This window comes from Orbicella faveolata, unplaced genomic scaffold (genome assembly GCF_042242905.1).
Source record: "Orbicella faveolata isolate gen_17 unplaced genomic scaffold, um_ofav_v1 contig_13, whole genome shotgun sequence".
Taxonomy (NCBI): Eukaryota; Metazoa; Cnidaria; class Anthozoa; order Scleractinia; family Merulinidae; genus Orbicella; species Orbicella faveolata.
The window spans coordinates 20,870,846-20,898,240 of NW_028301540.1; the positions used below are offsets into that span (position 1 = coordinate 20,870,846).

The 27,395-nt window shown below is 39.8% G+C and overlaps 1 protein-coding gene across 6 annotated transcripts; it reads right to left on the bottom strand.

The window, feature by feature from the left end:
- Nucleotides 1-36: 36 nt before the first annotated feature.
- On the bottom strand, nt 37-27,390 carry LOC110051173 (epithelial discoidin domain-containing receptor 1-like). 6 transcript variants are annotated; one of them, XM_020757180.2, is made up of 11 exons: nt 26,705-27,390; nt 25,812-25,842; nt 24,972-25,108; nt 6,225-6,322; nt 5,936-6,102; nt 4,922-5,095; nt 4,603-4,750; nt 2,856-3,401; nt 2,604-2,720; nt 1,967-2,332; nt 37-1,441 (listed from the first exon to the last, which is right to left on the bottom strand). In XM_020757180.2, exons 3-11 carry the CDS (start codon nt 25,022-25,024, stop codon nt 1,326-1,328), a joined length of 1,785 nt encoding a protein of 594 aa, XP_020612839.2. In that variant the 5' UTR covers nt 25,025-25,108; nt 25,812-25,842; nt 26,705-27,390; the 3' UTR covers nt 37-1,325. The 6 variants fall into 6 exon arrangements, with proteins under 6 accessions (XP_020612839.2, XP_020612841.2, XP_020612843.2 ...); XM_020757182.2 differs by lacking the exons at nt 24,972-25,108; nt 25,812-25,842; nt 26,705-27,390 and adding an exon at nt 19,872-20,038; XM_020757184.2 differs by lacking the exons at nt 24,972-25,108; nt 25,812-25,842; nt 26,705-27,390 and adding an exon at nt 19,868-20,038.
- Between the last annotated feature and the right edge of the window lie 5 nt (nt 27,391-27,395).

Consider the following 27,395-nt stretch of genomic DNA (forward strand, 5'->3'; position numbering starts at 1 on the left):
AGAAATTCAAAGAAAATAATAGTCATGTCACAAAAGTTTAGCAAAAAAGGGGAATCCTTTATTGGAAGTTAGAAGCAATGTTAACATTCTAATAAGAAAGATATTTGTAAATATATACATGATATACTGTAGAGAAGCTTGAGTGATCGAGTCCCTAGCTATTTTGATAACCCGAGCAATTCTCCGTTGCCAGCAACATAAGAAGTAACAGTATATACAATGCTTAAAACAATCTAATCATATGAGCTATTACTAGTGTATGAGATGTTTTCATGATCAAACCTATGTAATTGTAAATCAATTCTGAAAACCCCGATTGGGCTGAATTAATCAAATGTTTATAAAAAGTTTCGCGAGCACGTTCGTAATTTCCTCAGTCGTTTGATAAAAGAGCATAACGGCAAGCGCAAGTTTAAAGAAATTTCAAACATACAAATAGTGTAAATCCTTAATTGTTCAAGCTTTTATACAATTACCTCTACGGGGCTTCGAAACATCACAAAAATAACTAGTACATCCCAGAAAGATGCTTCGGCGTCGAGCTAATAAAGGAGCTTAGCTAAACATATCGACTCCTGCAGTCCGAACTCGAACTAAAAACAATCAAATAAATATTTATTACTGCCAATAGTTTTTCTTTTTTGCTGAATTAAATCTTGGCCCAATTAACGATAACGCGGTTTCTACATTCTTACCAAGTCTAAAGTCGATTTACACATTCTTACTTAATGTGAAAACTATTAACAGTTAGGAACACGCATACACAATCTAACGCGTAGCAATACTACTTGCAGGACAGGAGAAAATTTCACGCAACATAGAATTCGAAATAAACCTAAACAAACTTAAATTTATCAGAAACTTCTTTGAAATAAATAGCTTTAATTTGGGAGCTTTTAAGGAGAGATAATCTGGCTATTTCGAAGATAATGGTCCGAAGGGGGGAACAAATCACTACTTTCAGGGACCGCGGTGGGGGAGGGGCTGCTTTTTGCCTGGATTGATATTTTAAGGCGCGCAAATGCATGATAAATGACGGAGCAGTGATTCCTAGTGCATGTTTGTCTTAGCCAGATATTTTAGCCCTACCACATTAACATAGTCTCCGCGGTCCCTGACTTCTTAGCGATTTCTTTCAGCAATTTTAGGAGCCCACGGTTGTTGTTGTTTTGTTTTTTTTTTTTGGTTGAAAAGGGCGGAATTGAACCTCAAATGCGCCCAATATATCAGTTGTAAATGGCTTCTTTTTTAATGCGGAAAATCTTTAACAAAATCATGTTACAGGTGCCACGATATAGCTCCTAACCCTGCACGGCACCCTGCACTCATTCACTGCTACTTTCGCTGATTTTCCTCATCTCTGCGAGAACTTCGGCCTTTTCTTCCTCCAGGGAGATTTCTTTGGATTGAGGACGGAGATTCCTGCAAGCATCTCCGTCAGCTGAAAGTTAAAGCAGTTCATGAGATGATATGAGACGACACGAGTTACCCTCTGCATAGATGCACGTGTGGTGATTTACTCATTGACACTGAACTACGGTGAAGACAATAAAGCCATACAACTCTCCTCAAAGCTGTATGGACTCCACCTTATTTATCTTTTATTTGCCATTTGTAACTTCAAAACATTTTTCTTGTCGCTCATGTTGTTACCCACTTCCCCAGAAGAGAAGTACAACCCCACTTCTTCCAACCCCGCCCATAAGTTATGCCTGGTGCAACAATGGTACCAGGTTACTGTACACTTCATGCATGTGTTTTGTTTTGGTGGATAGCTGCCCTCTTTTTCAATAGTCAACAATTGGCGAACGCTACAGGATGAATTAAAGAAAGTTCATATCACGGAGAGAGAAACGCTGAGCATAGCAAAGGGAGATAAGCAGTGTTTTTCCACACTTTTGTTGCAATGAAGCAAGGAATCATAAAAGTAATTTTAATAACATAAATCAGGAGCAAATTCAGTTACCTTTGAGCAGTTGTTGCCTGAATCCCATATGCGTAGCGTTATTCAGATTACATTTCTCCATCATCAAGTCCATGTCATCGTCTTCGTCATCCATTTCCTTCTCCAGCATTTTCAACTTCTCAAAGCGCACCTCCTGCATACCAGGGTCATTCCGTCGGTTCAGGGAGTTTTTGTTGCTGGGATTGATGATTCTGATTGGTCTACCGTTTAATGCTGGCTCGGCGGCGCGGGTTCGTCGACTTCGACGACGCCACACCAACACGGCTAGAACACACAACAGTAACGCTGCTATCACTCCTGCGGCGGCCAGACTACATATCATGACTACATCCCAGGTCTTGTCTGAGGGTTTATCGTTACTGGACTCTGTGGAAGAAAAGTTGCAGATTACAAATAAAGATTTGGACATTTTCACAGCGGCCATACTAAGCAGAAGAGCAGAATTAGCTTCCCAAATGAGAGAAAAGTCTTTGTTTGCCTCCGAGGCATAGCGAGTGTGAAAACGCTTTATTAATAAATCATTGATTATCCGAGAAAATGAAGTGATTCAATATGCACATAAAGAATAAAAACGGTGTAGCCAAACTATCAGTGCAGTCCCTGAACTCTCCCTCACTCACTCACTCACTGCCCTTACCTTCGACAACTACTCCATTTGTTGTATTAACCATGTAAATGCTGTTCTTGGCTGTTGTGGGTGGAACTGTTATGTTGGTATGTCCTTTTTCAGGAATGTCATTGGGAGATATTTCAACTGAGAAATTAAGACACAAAAATAAACCGTAAAAAATCAACATATCGCCAGCACGGAGAAAACTAGACCTCCAATTGTCTTCACAGATCAATTGCACCTGGAAAAGGGATGAAGAACGAAATTCAAACAAATTACCTGATTCGAATTCCACTTCGCTTATCAGCACCCACCAGCCATAGTAGAGAAAATCACACGTCACGTATTTGCCAATGTTTCCATCGAGGTTCACCTTAATCCAAAACGCTCTGTTGCTCATTGCAGTTCTCTTGGCCATACTAGGTTCAAAAATAGTCTTCCAAGCAAAATACTCGCCATCCCTGGAGAAGGAAAGGACGACCTTGCTGAACAACATTTTCTCGTGATGGCCCGGTAGGTTGAGGACGTGGAAACGGATACAGGAGAATTTCCGAAGAGACGAGAATTCAAACGTGACAGTTGGGTCAGCGGTCAAGGAGTCCTGCCAGCCAATCCAGTCAATCCAGTTTAAATTACCAGTGTCATTCCAATCCGCACTGCGGCCGATCACTCCATCAGTTAACTGACCCAGTCCGCGGTAAAGTACTCCGACCTTCGTCCCAAAGGACAGCCTTGTGCCGTCGTAACCGTTATCTCGTAAAGATTTCCACCCGGGCATATTCTTTCGGAGATTTCCCTGGGAGATACGGTACGATATCAAGCCGTCTGAAGAGATGAAGAGATTTTACTCATTAGAAAAGTAACACTTACATGACGGAGGGAGAATAGTCAAATGTCCGGTTACCACACTGATAGGAGTAGTACATGATGGAGGAAGTCGCTTATTAGTATGCAAGAAACTAAATTAGTATGCACGAAAACTACATTAGTACACGAGAAAACTACATTAGTATGCAGGAAGTCCTAAACGATGTTAATTCCATCCCACAAGCAATATGAAATGCGTCTACCTCGACAGATGATAAAAAGACACTCTCAGGCCATCTTTGCCAGACGAAAACTTTCTATCAAAGACAGCTTTAACTTTTATTAATCCTCGGCAAAGTTGGTAACCGAAGCAGTGACACAAATGGGCTGTCAAGTCTGAATCGTCTTTCAAAGGTTCATACAAAGGGCTGGCAGTCTAAGAACCTCAATATTAAGGTAAATAAAGCGCAGTAGTGAGTTTGTGAAGCTTAACTTTTCATCTAAGGTGTTCGACAAATTGCTGTTAGAAACTGAGCCTAACGCTCGAAAAATCACCTTTACTAACTCGCTTCGGTGTTTAATTTACCTTGAGATCAACAATAAGTTCAATAGATAGTCTTTCAACTGCCCACAGACGAAGCTTACAGAGATTTTTTTGTTTCAGTGCCATATCATAACACAGCTTAAAATAAGAACAAGATTTTATTTATGAGAAAATAGCGAGACATCTCTTAGCGGGCGACTTGTTCCCCTTTTAACGTCAACCGGACGTTTAACGGTGAGGTCAGGTCAGACCTCCTTTCCCCCACCCTCCCCCTCCTTAACGTCCACTAGGAATTTTGCTACCTCAAGAGTAACCGCACTACGTCGCTACAGCTTACGTCACTGAGATTTGAAGATGAAAACCTATTTTTTTTGCTTTTTAGATGAACAGGAAACTTTCAATATATCAGTGATACATTCTCCTACCTGTTTTGTTGAAACATCTGCGTAACTACTTTTATCGCAAAGTTTACGTTTTGATTTCAGTAGTACTGTATTCAGAACAGAGGAGAGAACCAAAATCGGTACAAGGCCGCTCGATGTTTTTAAATTTCTTTTTCAACTTCGTCTCGACCACACGTTGGATAATTTTGCGTTTGGTCAGAACTCCCTCTCTCCCCGTAAACGTTAGTTGACGTTAAGCGGGGAACGAGTGAATGTGTGGAAGGCTCCTTACCATGTTTAGTCCAAGAACAGCCGTGTATTTCCACCTTAAGACACCATCTGTCTCCTATTCCTTTGTCAAACACCAGCCGCACGTGGCGTGCAATACGAGGAGTCTGTAAGTGATGCTTGTGAAGCCCGGAACCATTAACCGCAATAATCTAACATAAAATAAGAAAATATCTAACGTGAACTTGCACGAGTGATAACGCCTGTTTCCGCCTCACAATATTAACATAATGTTTGTAGTTTTTCAGTTTTTCAGAACTGACTGACTGATAAGAAGAATAGAATGAACTTGAATTACTGAGGTGGTCCCAATCAATTCTTACCGTCAGTGACACGTCGTTTCTGTGGTATCGCCTCCATGTCTTGTCACCGTCTCGTTTGTAGGCAAGGAAATACTGTGACACGTACATGAAGCTGTAGTTCCCAGTTGACGCGTTCTTTACCCGTACTCCAATGGTGGACAAGGCTGTAACGCGCATGTCGTGACCCAAGTCAACCTGTACGTAGCAGAATGTCACTTATTATTATGACTGACTTTTAACAAAGCGTAAAAGTGTAAAAGTTCAAGTTTTGAAGGCTCTCTTTTGAGGGCTTTGAGCCTCTTAACTCTGAATGACCGCTACAAAAACATGCAAAAACCGAAACCGCAAGCTAAATTTATTATTTTCCGCAACCGCACGATTTTCTCTTAACCGTAAACCGGCAGATAAATATGAATGTACCGCAAACCGGCACTCAAAATTAGCTTAAGAGTTTAACAGTTTTGGGTCTATTATACTCTGGTGGTTTGGCGGTTTGGTTGGAAAGGAGAGTATGAAAATTCAGCGGTAGAGTCAGTTCTCATTCAGGTTTGCTGATATTCAATATAGAGTTACTTTGTACATTCTACTTTAGACTTGAGTGAGACCGTTTGCTAATTCGTTCATAAAAATGATTCGAAAGGGTAACCTTTCCTTTCGTTTTGCTTTCTGAAAATTCAGTCTCAACAAGTGGTAGGTACAGCACATCTGAATGATTACCTCTCCATTTTCAGATTTTCGTTATAGAAAACTCTAACGGAAAAGAAAGTGATTAGTTTCCGAAGCCAAGCGTTAACCTCCTTAGTGAATTTGGAAAAAACCCCGACGTTTCCAGGGTTAGAAAGAAAATATATAAGCCTCGGAGAGAGGTGCATAGGACTTCGTTATCTTACATAATTGACGTGCCCCACGTATGTTGAATTCTTGGAAAAAAGGCGGGCATAAAGATGAAAAACCTTGGTTCGCCTGGCCTCGGGGTGGAGTCACAAGGTCAATTTTTATGTCAAGAGAAAACAAAACTATAAATCAAGCCGTCACCTCTATGAACGCTTTCTCTTCTTTAGCAGTTGAAGAACACCAACCAACAGTGTCTGGAGAATTGTTCATGCGCCCGCAATGAGCAGCGAACGTGCTGCGGTCTGATGTAGAGGAAGCAGTCCATCTGTTGTCTGGGAGAGACAAGCCGAGTGGAGAATCACATTTTTCTGTTGAGTAAACAAAGTTAAAATCAATGTGGTGTACAGGGAGTGCAACAGACCGCACAGAAAACTGAAAAGTACCTGTAGAGCTTTTAGCGGAATGACCGAAAGCTAAACAGGAAACGTACCTGATTGGTCTTCACTCGTCGTAACTCCTGAAAAAACTAGCAGGAGAGAAAAGAGCTTCAAAACTGTTTCCTTCATGCTGTTTGATATATCGGTCTTCCTGAAAAGTGTGAGAAATTTCTGAGGTTAAAAAAGTAACTTACTCGACTCTTTTATCTTTACCAACATTTCCATTTCTGTTAATGTTGGCAGGAGCTGTGTGTCCATTTCGAGGGGCTTCACTCAAATCAACTTTTTTTTTCGCGAGCGAGGCTATTGTTTTGTTCGAATTTTTTTTTTCGCTTTTTGGTTAACCATCTGTAAAGGAAACCTTTAACTTAAGAAACTGCTGAAAGCTGGTGTAACGGACTTCAGCTGCATCACAACTCCGACCTTGTTACCTTTCCTTTATATCCCAAGGGACGCTTATCAAGCGATTTTCCTCTGAATTTCTTAAGTATAAAATCTTGCTGAAGTTCAATGCAATTGATGTTCGAGAGAACTTTGTAACTGTCGATATGATGTGAACCCCGCAATATATAAACTGGAACAAACATCATCATCATCATTACTGGCATTCCTTCATAATCCAATACTTCTCAGTTACAAATCAGATAATAGTCTTCTTCCAGCGGGGTGCAAGAAGAAAATAAACGTTTTTACAACTGGTCACAACTGGTGCATATGCATGTGTAAAGTGTGGGTTCGTAGCAGAGGTTAAATGTCCACTAAAAACATATAGGAGTAGGTTTTTGTTTAATTCAACTAATAGCACACTGGCTTTCTGGAAGATTTTATCACCAAGGAAAATCGGGAAATTCATTTAAAATATTAAATATCAAATTTATAAATCTGGACTTGCAGACCGTGCCTGAATCCAGCATTCTTTTGATTAATTAGAAAAGCTTTTGACGTGCAGTTATACATGTAATACTTTGTAGGATTCCCCCGTCACTAGCGATATATGCATACGGTCCAAAAAGAGTTAAAAGAAAGAAAACAAACATAAATCGCCTCAGATGTAAAAATACAGGCTGACTAGGCTGATCAGTACAGAAGTGTTTCAAGAGTAAGTATATCCTTATGGCTGATGTGGGCGTGTCGAGAAGGAAGAATCTGTTTGTAATTTTCGCTAACACATTTCTCTCTTTTTGGTATTTTCTGAATACAGTGAGCTCGATTGTTAATATCATAAAGTATATGCTACTACTTGCCTCTATTGGCGTTTGCTATCTCCGAATAGTACAGTTTTTGTAACATAGCATGGCAATGTGAGAAAGCTATACGAGAAGATATATTGTAACCTTCAACGTGTAACAATTCAAACAATTTATGACCATTTATAAATGCGATAGGCAGTCATGCTGCGGAGCAAGCCACCTTCTCCCAATCTCTCCAACTTGTTCTCGCTCCAATTCTGTTTAGCCAAGGAGAATGTCTGACGCTCCATGGAAGAGTAATGGTTAAATTTCCCCGGACGTCACCTTGAATTCGCGCCCCGAATTTACTCGCGCACGAAAAGCTTGGTACGTGGACTTTCGTCTCTTACGATCTTAGGCATTTACTTTCAAGATTTTTTAGTTTGGTGGAATAATTCCTATTTGGCCCATTATTTTAATGCAAGTCATTTACGAAATTTTAACTGAGGTAAATTACAGTAAAATCTGCAACGATAAGAGTTCGTTATTCTTCCACTGAAATTTTTGAATTTTCAAGTGGGCCATTAACAGGGAGCATAAATGATGACTTTTCCAACTTCAGAAAGTTGGTTACAATTAAAGAAACTGGATTTAGTGACCCTATTTTCAAGACGTATGGGACAAGTCTTCAGTCAACAACAACAACAGAAACAAAACAACAATAGAAATAGATAAGCTGCAAAGACTTTGGCTAAATTTGATCTTTAGAGTTCTCTGCCCAGTTATTAAGATGATTATATAGCAATTACAGCAATTGCTTTATAGCAGGTGTCATTGAAAAGAACATTCATGTGAAGGTGAATTAATCAACATGACACGAGCGTGGGACAAAGAAAAATTCTGAGTCCCCGACAGGAATCGAACCCATGACCTCCCGAACACCGGGCGGGCGCTCTATCCACTGAGCTACGAGAACTCGTGGAGAGCAAGGTCATTTAACTGAGTTCATATATGATAGGTGTCCTGCATACTGCTAGGATCAACGCTATCGAATTCATCGTGAGTAGTGATAAGTTAATAAAGATGGTGAATTTTTAAGCTCGGTAATGAAATGTGAAGGTGAATTAATCAACATGACACGAGCGTGGGACAAAGAAAAATTCTCAGTCCCCGACAGGAATCGAACCCATGCCCACGCTCGTGTCATGTTGATTAATTCACCTTCACATTTCATTACCGAGCTTAAAATTCACCATCTTTATTAACTTATCAAGAACATTCATGTCTGCCAAGCCCCCATAAAATCGGTCAGCGGACCAAAATATTGCCGATAGTTACTTTGTGTCATGTTACAGAAGGATCAGCAAAGCAGATTTGACATTTTAAATCGTTATTTTTCAGTTTGGAACTGCAGTTCGTTAACTTATTTCTTTATTCGAAAAGTAAAATTTTGTTGATCATGAAATTCTTAGTGTGTGTTTGAGGTTTCTTCTTTTGGATAGAAGGCCAGGTTTACAACATTTGGGGCAACTTGCCTTTTGTAGGAGAGGAGACAAGAGACGACTTATCACATGCAGTGAGCGGAACAGACAGTCACGTACGCGTTTCAAAGGTTCATTCAAGTTTCCAGACAGGCGGGTGATTCCCTCAGACCGACTGTGAACTATTCTGGGCAAAATCAAACCCGCGGCGAGATGTAATTTTGTCGTATGAAGCTTTGCGCAGTTGTCGGTGAGGTACTCTCTACTCCAGTTAGCACTTGTTAACCTGTTGTTAATCGGCGGGCAGTAGTTTTACGCTAATACGTACATTGCGTCAAGACAGTTTATTCTTCGTTTAGTAACAAGTTGAAGCACTTTCTCAGTCTAATCATTGTGCATCAGTTGTTTTTCAAACTAATCTTCCGACGATGACGTCACATTGCGGCCTTATATGTGCGGGCACGCACGACGAGTATTGACGATGACGTCACATCAGCTACCATGAGATTGCCTCTACATTAGCAGCCAGCAGAATTTACTGCTCGGCTCGTACGAGAAAAGCCTAAAAAGTGAACATACCCATGTATCCCCAAAGCAGCAAACATCCTTAATGGCGCCCGCGCATGAACATGGTGGGCTGTTGACAGTTTTTGTCTGAACTCCTAGAGGCCATTGTCTGTCAAGACAAGACAGTCTCTTTTGTGTTCATGTCTACTGTATGCGAGCATCATTGAGAAGAAGACTTGACAAACTGAGATTATAGCGATTAACCTACGGTTAACACAGGAAACTATTAAGACGCAAAAATCTGTAGCGACGTCTTGACGGCAGGGCCGGCGAGTTTTCTCTTTTAAGAAACTCGTAAGCCTCCAACATCTGTGACGGAAGGTCCTCGTAAATATTTTATGTTTTCTCGCCAAATAATCATTGCTGTTTCTAAGAGTTCGGAAAGTCAACTTTCTCTGAACGAGAAGCAGCTATTCTAAATCAATATTAAAACACGGCATATAACAGAGCTTCTAGAGTTTGTACTGATACACTATTTAAAGACAGTATTGTCCACATTTGGTCATACCTTCTACAGTTTCCCAGGCCTTAAAATTACTCACTATTTGGTTTCTATGTTACCTGACGTGAATCCTAGTGCAGTGGTTACGGTGTCTTTTCAGGTGAGAAGTGAAAGTGTCCGACAAAGGAGCAACTTATAATAACAACTTCAGGTTCATCATTCATTGAGTTGATATTCGAATTGCAATATTTGCAAAGTAAATATCGATCAAAACTAAATTAAAAAAGAAAACAGCTGTTAAAACGTAAAAAAATGCCAAAAACTCCTTTTTATAAACACCATTCCAAATAAATTGGATTGCTCTCGTCCAGTTAGACCATAACAAGACTTACTGAAAATAGATTTAACGCTGAAATCTTTTTACCCAATACACGCCATACCTGCTGTTGGCATGAATATACAAGCAAAATATTTGTAGAACCGCTTTCTCTCTTAATACGATTTACTGCTGAAATACACCGCAGCCTTTTCAATTATGCTAGTCTTTGTTCCCATTAATCCAGAAATGTGATAATCCTTGCTCCTCATCACCAGCTCTCACGCGGCCCAGCACAAGCTTCCCCATTATGTATCATAGAATAATGGCGCCAAGTGTGACAAGATTCTGGCATTTGTGACAGGACGTTTTGGCTCTACTTCAAAGCCACTTGAATAAGATCAAGTAGGAGAAGCTCTCCGACACAATACGATTGTCATATCGCCTTAAAATAGAACTTAACAGGAATATTCACTTTTGATTTTTGCTTTTTCAAGTTAGATTAAAATTCTTTTCGATTTAACCCTTGGTAAGACTGTCATCATGAAAATAAAAGTAAATGTTGATTTAGTATCGAATACAAGAGAAAGAAAAGAGGAAAAAATACTTTCCCAAAATAACTGAAAGGTAATATTTCTTTACGAAAACCACAAAGACGCAAAATATGACCATATATTTCCTTTTACCGGCAGGGCACTTTCAGAAAATAACAAGGTCAATGCATAAAAAACTCTGCAGCCTCCAAGATTTAAAAAGTTTCGGCCTTTGGTATCATGGAAGTTAAAACGCAAACTTTGATTTCATTGTTTGGCCGCGGCAGCTCTCTCTCTCTCTCTCTCCGATTGTTTCTTTTTGTCTTTACTCTCTTTAATTAATCCTCTTAACACCTTGAAATGTCCGGAACTCTTTCTTGGGCGGCCTAAGCTAGGTCTTTCAGTGCGTACAGACTTTTGAAAAACACTAAAAGAGATTCTTTGAATTGCTTTAGAAGAAAAAAACTGAGAGTGTAGTACGCAAATTGCCGTGCAGTCTCACTGTTTGTGAGTCGAAGGTAGGGTCACTTTTAGTTGAAAGGCTATCGTTTCTATCAACAAACTGCATATTACACCTATTGGCATTTTGCCTTGAATGCCGTACGCATGTAATGGGATTTTTTCCTGTAATTCAATCAAGCTTTTCTCCCCTCATCATTGAACTGTTAGTAAGAAAACCATAAATAAATAGCTGTTACGCGATAGCCCTTCATCACAGATCTCCCCCCTCCCCCCCCCCGAAAAAAAAAGGTGCCCTTCGTTAATGAGGAGTTCAACACACATTTCTCTTTTAACGTGTAACGGGGGGACCCGGACAGTCGGCCAACTGACTACACCGTCGTAAATTCCCCAATGTTTCAACCTCACGTACGAGCAATTTCTTTGAATTAAACTCTTCAACATGCTGATACTCACTGACTCTTCACTTAATGAGGAAAACATTAACTTCCTCCCCTGGTGAGATAATTTTTAAGCGATCAGTCAATAGATCAGCAACAAATCAGCAGTAAAAAGTGTTCCCCCGGGTCTTACGTAACAACACTGGAAATTTTCCAACATGTTAAACCGGAGGTTGAACACACAAGGATGGTGACATTTCCGATCGAATAACAACCACTTCCTATTTTGAAGATGCGTCAGCGCAGTTCTCACCAAAATGCTTTCTTTTAGCTGCGTGCATACATATACATTTTGCCTCTTTATTTTAGTTTCTGGCACCATTGGCCTGATTCTGAATGACACATGTCAAGAAAATGTCCACAGTTGGGTTTCACTAAAGAATTGTTTGTACTCCATAAGAGACCCAAAATAGGCGGCAACAAGTGAAATACATAAACCGCAAACATAGGCAAGCTACAGCTATTAAAATATACTATTTTACAATCTAAATACATTTTATACTGTTAAATGTGGCAAAGCCGAAGTTAAAAATACTTCTTGGAAAAAAAAGAGCCAACATTTATCAATGACGAAGGCAATTTTCGGCGATGGACACACCATGCAAAACCGGTGCATTATAAGTTAAACGAAACGGTATTGCTGCCTTATGGAGAAGTAACGAAACACCGACGATTAGACGCGTAGGAGGTTACAATGTACGAACAAATTTGTTCCAATCAATCAAACATTGGCAATATTAGTAAACACCGGCAAACACTGAGGTTAGATAACACAGCCAGATCGTGCATGCCATGCTACAGCTCCGCTTCAACTAGACTAAATAATCTCCAAACCACACCAACCTTACGCCTAGGATAGGTGAGATCAGACGAACACCGTTTCACTGTTCTTTGATATAACGCGGCCGGCTTCAGCACTACAACACAATGGACCGCGGCCGCCAAAAACCTCTTCCTGATGAAACAAGTATCAGAGGTTTGTTTTGAAAATGTGACACCAAATCTTTGAACACGTGAGCTCTCTGGAATTCAGCTGCTCACATAGCAAAATGGAAATCAATATAAAGATTGCCTACGCGAGGAATGAAGTAGAGCAGAAAGAAATCTGGACTGAACTGATGACCTGATTGACAAGGACTCGTGATCATAAAAGTCGTTGTCATAGTAACGCTAAGTAGTGTTGTTTTTTACTGTCGACTAATGTTTTCTGGTTTTCAAATTACGTTTCATCCTGTTCAATTTACAAAACAGAGTTGGCATCTTGAGTGCCTGATAAGTAGATTCCAGGGTTGGACATAGCGTGTTCCACTCATGGGAAAAACCAGCGGCTGACAGAGGGCCAAAATCAGAAAGAATTGGATACTAGACCCGGCGTGTGCCCTAGACCCCTTATAAGGAACCTGCAGCAGGCTATGATAGTACAGACGATCTGTTTGTGCAGTTTAATATCTCCCTCATTAATTATCTTATCCTGGTATCTGCCGGCAGAAGGATCATAAAAAGAAAAAAAAAACATTTAAATCAGTAGGATTTCCGATAATGTGTTTTGGCTGAGTAAAAACATCGACTAACAGGTTCAACAGGATTACAAAACAGGTTTCTACAAAACCTGCCCAGTGCTCCGCGGTCTTCGATTTAATGTAAAGATCACATGAGCGAAGGTGACCAAACCAACATTGTTTTTGACTGAAGTATAAAAAAAAAAAAAGAAAGAAAGAAACACTAATGTATGCAAGTGTTTCACAAACTGGCAGTGTCAACCAGTGTCGAGCCATAGTCACTACTCTACAGTCAAATAAACTACAAGTAGCCATTCAGGCTGGTAGCGAATTAAATCGAAAATCTCCTAGCTGTTTCCACTTTAGACTTTGTTGAAGTCTCTTTAGTAAACTATAGTTCTTGTTTTTTAAATTGTCAGAAGAAAAAGTGTAAAAGAACTCAGAAATCACTAATTTTGAATGTTACAGAAAAATCAACGTGAAATGTAATATGACATTGTTGAAGACAATTCTAGACAATTCAACGCTGGCAATAATGATTTTCATCCAGAATTATAGCATTTGGATCGTGTAACAGAAAAAATGAATGCGGCGTTAAAACACCAAATTGAAAATAAGAATGTCTGAATAAATCGGAGTTGCTGAGGTTTTTGATACTTTTTAATACTTATTTTAAGCAATAAACACAAAGGGTCAGTCCGAAAAGAGAAGAAAGGAGAAAACAAAAAGGACCATCAGTTGGCGTGTTAACACACCACAACATCTCTAAGTATTTATATAGCTTAGAGTTCTTAAGCATGCTTAAAGCACATCTGTTATTTTTAAAAAAATCTCGTCTTACTTCACTCCTTTCAATACATTTTTATCTATTATCTTATTATTCTTTCAACAGCTTTCATCTGAAGTAACACACACTAGGGTTTCACATAGAACTACCTTGGACATCACAATTACCCTCCAACGCAATATTCTGGCTCGTCACACAATCTTTTGAACGTGGGCCAACGAGCGTTTGCGTAGGAGAACACGGCAAAGCACTGCAGTACCATCTGAGAATACTGCTGAATAGCTCACGTGCTGTGATGAGATGTGAAGTGGAGTAGTTCTATAGCATAACAAAACGAAGGGAGACTATTTCGAAAATTACTTCTTCCATTGTTATGTAAGCTTTTTTGTCTGTTCCAGTAATGTTTGCTTTTGCCACCGGCAATATAGTGTTTACTTGACCTTGAGTTGAGTACAGTTTTAACTTTACTTATCTCAATTAATCTTTTGGGATTTTTCCAAATTGTTCACGTTTTTTTCAACTTTGAGGTGATGAAGTTGACATTTAAGAATGTAAAAACTGGCATCAAATGAACTCCATATGGATGCAGACCTATGCAGCAAAAAACAAGTGGTTACGATAATCGCACTTTAAAAGTTCAAGGAGAAAGAAATACGATTACGAAACTTAAAAGTAAATTGCAAGCAAGAAAAACGAACAAAAAGGAACCTAACGTTTCTTTTCAATCATATGTACGAGCTTGATATTTCAGTCCCATGCATGTACAACAACAGAAATTTACCGGCTGACGGATAACGAAGTTCCCTGGCTAAGAAATTCAAGCGCAAACACTGAATTTCGAGATACTCTTAACAATATGTTCTCCTTCTTTTCATCTGTAGTGCAACATATTTGTCTTTTTGCAGGCGTTACTTGCTTTCTTTCTGCCCTGTAGATGTCAGCTCTTCATTTACCAAGGGCGTTGGCGTTACAGTACGTGGGCCGTCAAGTTTATTTATTGTTCGATGTTGAGAAACATCACAGGAAGGGGTTAAACCACAAGCCATTTCTGTTGTCAACTTATCAAAGGGAACACCTGAGACTGACTTCTGTATTCTACACCCGCCTGGTAAACACGGGTACTATGTAAAATAAATGCTGTATTGTGTATTGTAGCGGGAGATTTTTTCACCAGTGTAGTACAAGTGTAGCTAATTCACCTCCTCTTAAAGACTGCAGTACGCCCACGCAGAACTAAACCTATTAACCACACCTCTACAAAGAGCGGAAGTACCATTACTGTTCGTAAAAATGTGTATGCGCTTGTTCAATCATGAAAGAAACTGATTACTTCTTCTGGATTCCGATTAATCGATAGATATTTGTCAAAGCAAGTCTCCCGAGACTGTGGAATTAGGACTATACAGTTAGGACTATACAGTAGTTTTTCTGCGCTAATAAGGAATAAATCCTAAGTGGTAATAAACGCGCTTATTTTAGAATAGGACTAATGTAACATATGATTTCTTTCCCAAAAGACTGACTAGCCACTGTCACTGTACAGGTCTAAGGCACGCCTAACATTGTACTGCACTGTACTTAAGTTATAACGGCAGCAAAGTTAACAGTCCTTTCACCTACTGATACGTTAAACATGGCTGCAGGAAAGTCAGACGGAATACATCACCGATTAGCTTACCTGGCAATAAGCGATACTTAAGAATCTGTACTCGACACAGCAAGTTAGGAGTTGGCAAATGACGCTCAATTTGTGTTCACTGAAACTTTCAGATAGCAAGGCTGAATTAAATGAACAGCCAAGGATTGAAACACGCATCAATTGGCCATCAATGGAAAACGTCCAAACATCTTAAACGCAGCTATCACTTTACCACTGATTTTGGCAACAACTGACCAAGAGGAGACAGGAAACGCTGAGACAAGCTCAACCAAAACTACCCATGTAGTCAATACTCACAATGCTCACAAATCAGGAAATCTCCATAGAGTCTTATTAACGTTCTCTAGCCAAGTTTATACCTCCGATATATGAGGGCGTCAAACATTCCAGTTTTCCTTCGACCCCCACCCCCCAGTCCAAACAATTTGTTGAGTTGCGATCTGTGACAGTACATAATCATTCTAACCTTATATGTTAGGTATTCCCTAATGCAGTCGAACCTCTCTTTACGGCCCGGGGAGAAGGGGGGGGGGGGGGGCTACTCCCTTATATGGGCTCTATAGGTATGTGCGGCCCCAAAGGGTATGGTTTATCAGCCGTTTTGGTCATAAATAGGGTATGGGTTTTGCACTCTAGTCTTAAATTGGGTATGTTTTTTAGAAGAAGCTACTTTTTCATCATTATCGATAAGACCATAAACAAAAGCCCTTCAAAAATTATGTTTAGGGCAATTGTGTCAGCCGCAACGGTCATAAATAGGGTAGGGAAAATCGCAGACTTTGGTCATAAATAGGGTAAGGGTTTTGGGAAACGGGCCGCACACCTCCCCCCCCCCCCCCGCGCGCGCGTTTAACGGACACCGTCACAGTTAGGACATCTCTATTTTATTACGCACTGTCCACTCTGCCCAGAGAAACCAGAATTCATACATTTCGCTACCTACATAGTACGGGCGGATACATCCAAAATACGGACATTCGGCTCTACCTATAAAGAGCTATAAAGAGGTTCGACTGGATTTGTGTCTAATTAACTTCATGGCAGACATATTTTTACACCATTGTTTCCGGGGGTGGGGGTGTCCTACAGAGCAGCCTCCTTACCTCAACGCGTTTAACGCTCCTCAACAGATCAATAGAGCAAGTATTCGGAAATGTACAAAAAACTGCTTGCTGAACCGCCAATAGCAGCATAGTGAAGCTGCACGTTCATGTGAACATGCTGTTAGCAGTCGTTGTTGTTATCTTTGCAATCTTTGCAACCAGGAAATCAAACATGGAAATCTTGAATTATGGAGCTTTTCCCACAAGACGATCTATTTAGTATTCCGGCTAACGAAGCGCAGTTGCTGCGCAAGAAAATGAAAAAGCGTGTTGTTTTGATATTGAAGAGATTTAATCTCGTACAAAACACCCCGTAAATTTGACCTTACTTGCGTGTTTTGATATATAAAATTTCGGATGTAGGAAAGGAATCATTCTGATGTAGCCAGGCTATAAATAGGAATAAAGAGCATGAAACAGGCACGTGCCAGAAAACAACATTGATTGAGGTTACTCACAAACTGGACTAATTGAAGTTTATCTGGAGTGTTCTGTGGCTAAACACATTATTATACATCCATTTTGCTTCGTTTTGTAATAAATCAACCTTTAACGTTGTTGAAATTGTCTTTTCTACACGTACATTCAAAAGCAACCTTGACCCTTGCACATGGCGTACGGTACATTTCCGGAACGTGATCTTCCTGTGTTGTCAAGTATAACAAACTGCGGTTGACCACGTGCGGCGCTCGCGGAAAAAAAAAGTTTGAAAAGCTGAGAGAGGGTATTAACAGTACTTGAAGATTGGTCAGGAAGAACCTGAACATTCTTTGCATAGAAAAAATACTTCCAAAACTAACTGAAAGATACAGCGGCCCTGTTTCGAAAAGTCATAGACAATCGCCGCGTCATCCTTTACAGTTGCCGGACATCACCGAAATGCTGCCGAAGATTGCCGTCATGTCGGGCTGACATCCAGCGGAAACAATCCCTTTAACAAAAAAAGTTCCACATCAAGAGTGAAATGTTCCCTGATATGTGCAAAAACAACGCAAACAACAGAAAAAAAAATACACAAGGAGCCTTAGTGATCTAATCGCGGCAAAAGGGGCAAATATATCTCAGTGTCAAAAGAATTTTTAAGAGGAAATCTTGATAACGTTAGTTCCGCCTGACGAAGAAAAGTGATGTCGATGACCACTGCATTCGAAAAGACTAAAACGATGAAGAAACGTAACTGACTGATGTTTCAACATCGAGTGTCTCTGCTAGTCCAAGGTAATGTCTACAGGCCCCTCCCTGTTGCCTTACAAGTTTGCCGTTGAGTGGTTTCTTCCCATGTTTAAACCATCAGTGTCCTAGTACTTCTATAATGTTTTCTGCATTAGTTTAAGTTAACTGTCATAACACAGTGAGTCTGGAAAGTTGTTTTGTAAAGCACCTATAGGCCATTAGTTGTGGCCATGTGGGTCAAGAGAGGCAGTCCAAATTTACAAATAAATGCAAACAGATAAGCACTCCCGTATAAACAGTATCAACGTTTGTGTTGCTATTCTTAGAGCACCGACCCTAAAGTGCGTAACCGCCCACACAATTGTGTTTAAGTGGCAGCGACATGTTTTTGTAGGTGAATAATTGGTGTGACCAAGTAGTTTTATCGGCGTCCTGTTTCGTAGTTAAGATGCGCGAGCTGTACTCTCCTATGTACGCAAAATTTAGGTTCGTTTCGGAATCTTTCGTAACGAGCCCAGCTGAGACCAAAACACCTGTAATGACACCTCAACGTAAGAAAACGGATGTACAAATGCTGATCTCTGAGTGCGCCTGAGAAGCTTTATAACTTGTAACTTTATAACTTGTATATTTTCCACCAACTGTCTCGCAAACAAGTGCACTCTTCACATATTATGAGGAAAATATCATTCATAATATTTCCCACGTACCTACAACGCAAGATTTGACCCTTATGGCATACATTAGTTGCCATGGTAGCGAAGAACGACCGTTATCTATTTGATCACGGTAAGAAACTGTGGCGCTTACTTCAGGAATTCATCTTCCGAAAACGCAAATTTACAAAACAGAATTGAGAAGATAAAGTAACCACCGTTTTCTAAAGCAGAACGAATCCAAATGGCCTGTACGGAGCGCGGAAGTTGAGATATTCTAAGACATTTCATTGGTAACAATGAGCCGTATTAGGTTGCTTGATGCAAGCAAAACTTCAGTCGGAAAAGCTGGTCGTATTGTGTAGTCCAAATTTTAAACTAAAACTAGTAGGCTTTAAAGAGTAACCACTGGACAAATTGTGCATTTGTTACCCGAACAAAATTAAAAACTTAGGTTTCCAGCCAAAAAGGAAGTGAGTGGAAGTGACGTAACAAGAAACACGTCATGTGTGTTGATTGTGCACTTCATCTGTTTAGAAGTGGTAATGGAACCCAGAAAATCGCGGGTCTTTTAATCTAACGACGCATACATAAGCATAAGAATATCACAACCTTGCGTTCTTCTTATTCCGGCTTATTTAGCTATTGTGTCCAGTGAGGACATGTTGGTATGAGCATAAGCATAAGACTATCAGCCAATCGGCGAGTACTGTATGTTTATGTCAACCATGTCCTCACTGAACAGAAGCATAACCATAAGAAGAAAGCTTATGTTGATGTTTCTGTCGCGGCCGTCCCCACTAGCGCATAAGCTTGTTATGCTTAGGACATTAACTTATGTTTATACTTATGCTCGGAATCGTTTGTGGTGAGTCAAGTGGTCTCGTTGTGTTTCTTTTTGTAGTCTAAAATCGTTTAAGTCACGGTCTCGATTTTCAAACAAGGAACTCAGGGTCTCGAAGCTACACATTCGTCACCCTTTTAGTTTCTTGGTAACACTGTCAATTCCGGTGAACGCAAAATAATCACAAATCAAGACACGATGAGTTTAGTTCCGTGTAAAAACACAAAGACGCACAAGCAGCGAGTGAGATCATAAAACCTTACTCTGCTTGAAAAATCACGCAGAGCTTTCCAGAAAGGAAGTTCATATATAAAAATATAAAGCAAAAAACACTAACATACAGTAAGATACCATCCCTTCCCCCGCCCCCCTCCGCATGGGGGAAACAACGCTGCTTTCGCGTTTCGACGACATTATTCCAACACAATATTAAATCTAAAGTTAAAGGAACTACTTTTGCCTGCAATGTAAGAATTATTAACTAAAATTTACCATAGCACCGAGAGTTGTAATCCGGCTTATTATGAAGAAAACGTATTAGGAAAAAGAGTAAATTTGTGTACTCACTTACAGTAATTCTTTCAGGTAATTCCTCCAGGTAGGCTTCTCAGTTTCCAGCACAAAACAGATGAGAATTCTTTGCCAAAGTCACGAGTATCCAAAACAAGTCTTCCTCGTCAAACGCCTTTCTGAGTAGTGTTACAACGCGCTGCTTCTGTGTTTACTAACATAACGAGTGTACGTGCCGCAATATATAAGATACCAAAACCGGAAATCCCGGTTCACGCAGTGCAACACGACGAGTTTCAGTCAACACCACGTTTCACAAAATATCTCAAAAGGAAAATGTTTTTGGAACGTCAGCACTATGGAGTATACGCAGCGTGAAATGCCAAAACTTGAATTAGCGAAAACCAAAACGATCGAATACTGTTCAATCATTTAGCTAAAACAGTTGGCTAAAACTTTCAATGAGATGGCTAAATCTTTCCGACACAATGACCTATAACTAAATCTCCCAGCAAAATCTCTAACAACAGCGAATTCGAGTTTTGGATGTTTCGTATCAGCGCCAAACCGACCAATCAGTTACGCATGTGTTTCTATCCTGGGGCAGTTCAACCGGTTAAAAATATCTAGCGAGAGCCTATTTTAATTTGCTGGCTTAGCACGAATTCTTTCAAGTTCGGTTTGAAACTTTTACCGACTATTACAAATATAGAACTGATCAATAACAAAATCTTCAGTAACAATAGCACAACTTGGCTCAAAAATAACTTATATCAGCTTCATGTTATTTTTTTACATTTTAAAAACGTGCCTGTCCTTTATAACAGATCGGTTTGCAGCCCATTGTTCTTTCTTTAGTTGAGTGTTTGTTATTATCAAAGGAAAGAAAAACTCTACAGGAACAAACACGTCAGCCATTTTTGGGGGTTTTATTGGGTTTTACTTGCACACCATGAACTGGAATTGGATTAAAGCCCTAATTCACTGCTGTTTGGTGTGTATCGATTTTTGAAACTTATCTGTAATGGCACATTAACATGAAGTTTTGGTAATCCTATACAGACCAAATCAACTGAAGTGGAAAAAACTCTTGGCTCGGGCGGAAAACCGTAGATTCACACTCAGCAAATCCTGGACACGTGTGGCAACATATACGACATTCCTGAAATGAATTATGAAACATGCATGGGGCATATCTGGTCACCTCATATCACCAACAAAGAGCAAAACTGAGGTCAAACAAAACAGGTATAGTGACAATGTTCTTGGCGCTGACATCCGCTCCTGAAGTCGTTCGAAAGCGCCAGAATTTTGTTTTAAAAAAAATTAATTTTGTTTTCAAAGCTAACACTCAATTAATTGACCACTCCAGTATGTTTGCTCTTCGAGAGGATTAAAATTTCGCGCAAAGCTAGTCGAAAACTTCGTATTTACAATATCGCGGGTTAAGGTTAACTGACAAGGTTGCATAGAAGCCGAGGAGGAATCCAATACATCGGTCAAACCACAGATGTAAAGTACTAAGTAAAATAATAATTGGACTTCTAGAGCAGAAATACCTAGACCAAATAGAAGTAGAACTGACTGACAAGATTAAAACGAATAACAATAATGATCACATTAATTGGCTTGAGAACTTGATCTATAATCCAATAAGAGTCCTCTTTATTAAATTAACTAAGATGAATCTATCGTTTCAATTATTTGAAAGCTTTTTTTCATGATGTTCGCCATGTCCTGAGCCTCCACAGTCTATACCTGACTGGAAAGTTTTTCTTTCAAGAATTATAATCGCGATATCTACGAACGATAACAACAGAGGTGGCAATCTTCCAGTCTTCATTTCCTTTTCCTTCTGCCGTTTGCAAACGCGAAATAGCTAGAAACACGTTCAACACATACCCAACACACGTTCGGTATGTTAAATTATGTTTTCGGTTTTCATGCAGCGTTTAACGGTCAAAAAAAACAAAAAAACAAAAAACAAAAAACAAAAACCATTCCTGCAGTTGTTTCGAGTTCAAGGACGTGACATGAAGTATCATAGCCTCCAGAAGGCATCCTAGGAGCCCCCGTGTAAATTCTGACCCCGCGGGGCAGCCGCATGAATGATGTTACTCAGTTCAATAGCGAGGCCTCGGGTATAAATTTCCATCACGAGATTCACCGCTATTTCCGCATTTCTAGCGGAAATACAACAGATCTTCAAAAGTGCCCTAAAATCTGAACGGCTTTCCGTAAAATTTGACTTAGAACAATAAGTTGTGTAATCACGCTAATAGAGAGACATTATTGGACATGCTGTCTTACTACTATCATGCTAAATCATTGCTCAATGTCGCCGCACGATCCCAAGACACCTGGCCTACCTCCTCTGTCTAGACTTCTGTTAATAGTTAATATCCACTTCACGCCTCTTAAGTCGTTCTACAGGTGTGTTCTAGTCGATTCTAGGGTCTTCTAGAAATTATTTCGAAGCACACAAACAAATATACCACCACCAATAGTCAATAGCCGTTTTAACGGGAAGAAAGCCGACAGCATTTCATGCCGAAGTTTCAAGAACAACAAGAAATTTCTGTTCCCTAACGAGAATGTAAACACAATTGCTCTATGTTTTAAAAATAGCTGTAAAGTACTATAAATGGGAATAGAATCGACGGGTGTTCGGTACTGTACACCGCGCGCAACTCCGGGGTATTCAAGTAACTGTACGGGTGTCATGACTTCCTAGCACGTGCCACCATTCGCGAATACGTTTAAGAAATGCCTGGTGTAGAAAGCGTTCCAAAAAATGTGACAATAATTGAGCCTCTAATAATCTCAAGATACCAGTTAGCTCACAACTAATACCACTAATTGTTAAGAGTAAGGAAGCACGTAAGCGAGATCTAGGCGTGACGTAATTCCTGCGCCTCAGCACGTCAGAGTCACGTGAGTGACAACGGAGCCTTGGATAAACAGTAAAATGTTTTAAAAACGTGCTCGTTAAACAGCGTTTTGCTTACAACTGACAATCCTTGGCGTTTCAATTGGTTTGTTGCTAAAGAGACGCCGACTTATGAAAACTTAGCAAAACGCTTCAAGCAAAGGCACGAGAAGATGATCTAGAAAAAAGGGTGTCAAGTCCGCCCTGGACAGGTCTGGCGTGAAGCGACTTTGTTTTATAACTAGGAGCCACTTCACAACGAGGGATATAGCTTTTCAGGATAAGAAAGACTCATCGGTTTAGAAAAGGGAAAATATCATCTTAACTTTCGTTTGGGCGGAGATGAAAACCAAAGCAAAAACAAATAATTGTACCACTACAATATTGAACCAAAGCAATGAACATACAGTGGAGTCCCAAATTTATCATCAACTTCTCGAATATCCCAGTTACTTGAATTTCCCGAAACAGGTTTCGTCTGCCTAAGATGTTCAAATACTCGGAAACGGACAATCGAACAAAACAATGCTGTTCAGTAAAACGAGAAAATTTCTTGTTCCAATTCTTTTATGAAACGCCATCCGAAAGCGGTAGTGAAGAAATGATACAAATGAAGCCTTGAATGACTTGAACCCGGCGGCGGGGGGGGGGGGGGGGGTACTCCCTTATATGGGCTATATAGGTATGTGCGGCCCCGAAGGGTAGGGTTTTTCAGCCATTTTGGTCATAAATAGGGTGTCGATTTTAGCCATTTTGGTCTTAAATATAATATGGTTTTAGCACTCTAGTCTTGAATTGGGTATGTTTCTTGGAAGAAGCTCCTTTTTCATCATTGTCAATAAGACCATTGACAAAAGCACTTCGTAACTTATGTTTAGGGCAACTGTGCCAGCTACAAAGGTCATAAATAGGGTATCGAATTTTTGGCCAGCTCATAAATAGAGTAGCAAAAATCGCAGACTTTGGTCATAAATAGGGTATGGGTTTTGGGAAGTGGGCCGCACACCCCTAACCAACTTTTCCGGGAGTACTCCCCCTCCCCCGGGGGGACTTGAAGCAGCGGTTAGTCTGTAGATATGAACTACATAAGGCTTCCTGTTCTCACCCAATCACAGTGAACGAATGAGACATAAGCAAAAGTTCAATAGAAGTCTTGGCAGATATTTTAATGTGTATGGTTTACAGTCCCTACGAAGAAGTCAAAATAACGCAAGACTCGTAAAATTACTTAGCGATACAACACACTAAAATGTTCCATAAGATTTCAATCTATAAGCTACTTCTCAGAACTCCTGCACACGAAAACCCAGCAGGTTTTGAAGTGAATTGTGATAGTAATAGTAAACTAAACTTACAACTTTCAAGATAATTTTAAGATACAATTACACCAACTGAATTAAGAAAAAATGAAATTCTTTTTAAAAATCAAAAGTCCTTTCAATAAACTGATATTTTGCTTTCCTTTTTGCCTGGTGATAAGCTGGTATTTACTCTCAGTTTGGGGACGAGGCTTTGGGAAGTGTGCTTTCTTTTCAAGGGTGAGTGAGTTTCACCACATTAGGGATTCCCTCGTTTGTCAATATTTGACTTCCTATTGTTCGAGGGTCTGGGCACTACAACTGCGGATCGACGGCCGCGAGAAGCCATGGCGGCCATGATTTCAACTTCACCATCTGTATCGTGTTCATCTGGAGTTACTTCCACCTACAACACGATAAAACGTGTCGCTTACAAGCCTCTCCTTAGAATCAGTTGTGGATATGATACACTGAAACATCCCCCGAGCCTAAACGGTGGGGTTATTCCCATGACCTACACAGACGTTCAGAAACTATCGGATAGTCCTCGACGGTTATCGAAAGTCTTCGGATTACACAAGAAATCCCACTATTTTCTTTGAATTTGGGCCTAAACCTTCAAACTAACAAGCTCGTTTTGGCATACATGCCATCCGGAACGATATGGAATTTCTAATTTAAAAAAGAAAAAGAAATTCAGGGTTCTTAAGGGACAAAGCCTTAGTGTAGAACCAACGGCTGTATCTCAAACATCACGTGAACACGAGCCGTAAAGAACTCAGCAGTAAGAATTGACTTCAAAAGAGAACACTCCACTACCTTGTTCTCTGTGGCAGACGTAAAATATATCATCTTCATTTAGGTTTTGCTCACCTTTATTGGAGATCTATAAAATTAATATCGTTGTTATTGACGCACATAACAAGCTTCTTACCTGGCCGTCCATTTGATGTGTTGATGGCGATTCCCCGGATGTTTCACCGCCATCCACTACACCTGACACCGAAGGACTCAAAGCCGGTTTAGAGTTTTGCAGAAAGTCAGGTAATACTGGAACCTCAGACGTCATATCTAGATGAATAAGCGCAGTGAATAAGGGCCAAACTGAAATGGAAAATCCTTCTGAAAAAGGGGGACACCATTGAATATTCAAAACTTGATATGATTTTAAGCTAACCAACACCTCGTGACCGCTGGGTTAACAAAATTGGCCGTAACAAAAGGTAAAGAGGAGTGATTTCATCAAGTATAAAACTGAAATGACACGTGTCCATGTTGTGGGTTAAATTGTTTTCAGGTTATTGTTTCCATACCAATCTCTTAATCACCTCAACGCAATTTGATTTCATTGATAGGAATTCATATCATATTGTCATTATAACAATCATATACTTGACAGTGAAATCAAAACATTCTCGCGAAAACATAGATTTTTTAGCATATACTGCATAACTAATAGAATAAAGGTGGAAATGCACATCGAAGAAAAACTCGAGATTCGCGATTGTCAATACATTACAGTGGCGAAGTTTGTCTTGTTTAGGAAAAAACTAACTGTCAAGAAGCTAAAAACGACTGTCAACGTTTCTCGTTACAGTATCACCGCCACTGGGCAACCACATAACAGAGTTTCCTAGCATTAAAACGACACAGGTTTTCTGCTTAAAATTATTTTTTAAAGTAACTTTAGACCAAACGTCCATTTTGTGAGGCTGTTCACAACGCCCAACGTCCTTCTCTACAAAGAATCGTTTCCACGTAATACAGGTTTTACCTGGATCGCCTTCACCGAGCGACTTATCAGTCTAAAAAAAAAAAAAACAGAAATAGTACCAAGTGCCAATACAGTCTTAACGCCCACCCCTCCCATACCACAACAAGAAGTCTTCCTTTGCATTATCTTACCAGTGATCTGCCCCCCCCCCCCCCCCTCCCGGTGTCCTAGGTGGAGAGGTAATTTATTATTTAGTTATCGTGCCAACTCCGCTTAGCTGAATAGCTACTTTACAGTGAGGCCCACTCTTAAAATAACATCAGTGTACATTAACTAATAGACAAATAAACTTAAAATACAAACTAGATAAAATGTAAGTCCATAAAATTAAAATAATTATTTACAATAAAAGATCTAAAAATATTACATAACATTGCCAATAATATTAGTAAATTCATAAGTTAAGAATTTAATAATTGATATTATAAAAATTTATGTCGTAGATAAATTTAAATTGGATATCTTACGCGACGAATTTTTCGTAATAAAATCATTTGTACCGGCCATGGGGCGTATTGTTACTGATAGAGCGTTCCATGTCAGTTTTTGAAGCGGATAGACCTCAGACCATGCTTGGTGCTGGCCACCTTTGGTAAATAGAGCACATTTGTGCTCCTCAAATTATAATTAGTTTTCGTTACTTGAAACAAGTTAGCTGCAGGAATGGGTACACTTTCCAGAACACCAAAGATACGTTAACTAACAAGTACTTTATACTAACAACTCTCTAACTAGGTGTCCCTCCTGCATATAACAGAACTGATACAAACACTCCCATAAATAATGACCACTCCTGACTCTTCCCTATTGTCAGCATCAATTCATGTATTCAAGTCACGCAAACGCGGAGCTACACTGTACAAGTTGATAGACAAGTGTGTTTGATTACTTGCCTCTCCACCAGCAGCTGAACGTCCACGAGGCATCTGTTTCTCGGCTTCCTGAATGAGTTCTGAACACAAGTATGAAATCAGTCATAAGAATCGCTAGGACGTCTGCATCAGCAGTATATATGTGTGTATTTATTTCCACACGAGTTGAAGGCTTAAAGGATGAACCAGAAACTATGCAACTAGTGTATATCACTTTTAGACCGAGGTGAAGGAGATATTTCCTCTGTTACTATACTAAGATTGATCATTGGAAGGTAGTGCAGCCTGATTGCCGATTTGTCAAAAAAAAAAACCTATCAGATTTGCTCTCATCTGTCAGAATATGTTGCAAAACATTTTTAGTCAATTACGGGAAATACCTCTCCATCGCAACTCTAGTTTGACTTTCCTACATGTAGAAGGTTGCCAAAAGACTGATAAAGCATATCACAAATGCACTACCAGATAACAGGAACTGGATTGGAGTGCTGGAATCATAGCGACAAGTTAAATTTTCAGCGATTTCACAGCTACCAATGAATTTTTCAGATCTGCGCTATCAGTTAGAAAAATGGCTCGTTTCTCAGGTTTAAGCCTCATCCAGACCTTAAGATACCCATAAAGGGTTGAAACACGAAACAGAATATTAATAATATTATTCAGTATGAATATTAAGGGTTTCTAATACTACTGTAAGAAATATCTGAGTCTT

What these genes read in the sequence shown, in the direction of transcription:
- LOC110051173 (XM_020757180.2), bottom strand. Translation starts at nt 25,024, where the DNA reads ATGGCGGTGAAACATCCGGGGAATCGCCATCAACACATCAAATGGACG. An exon ending in CACATCAAATGGACGGCCAG is followed by an intron (nt 6,323 to 24,971) that starts GTAAGAAGCTTG and finishes CACACTTTTCAG; the next exon opens with GAAGACCGATATATCAAACA. An exon ending in CAGGCAACAACTGCTCAAAG is followed by an intron (nt 1,442 to 1,966) that starts GTAACTGAATTT and finishes TTTAACTTTCAG; the next exon opens with CTGACGGAGATGCTTGCAGG.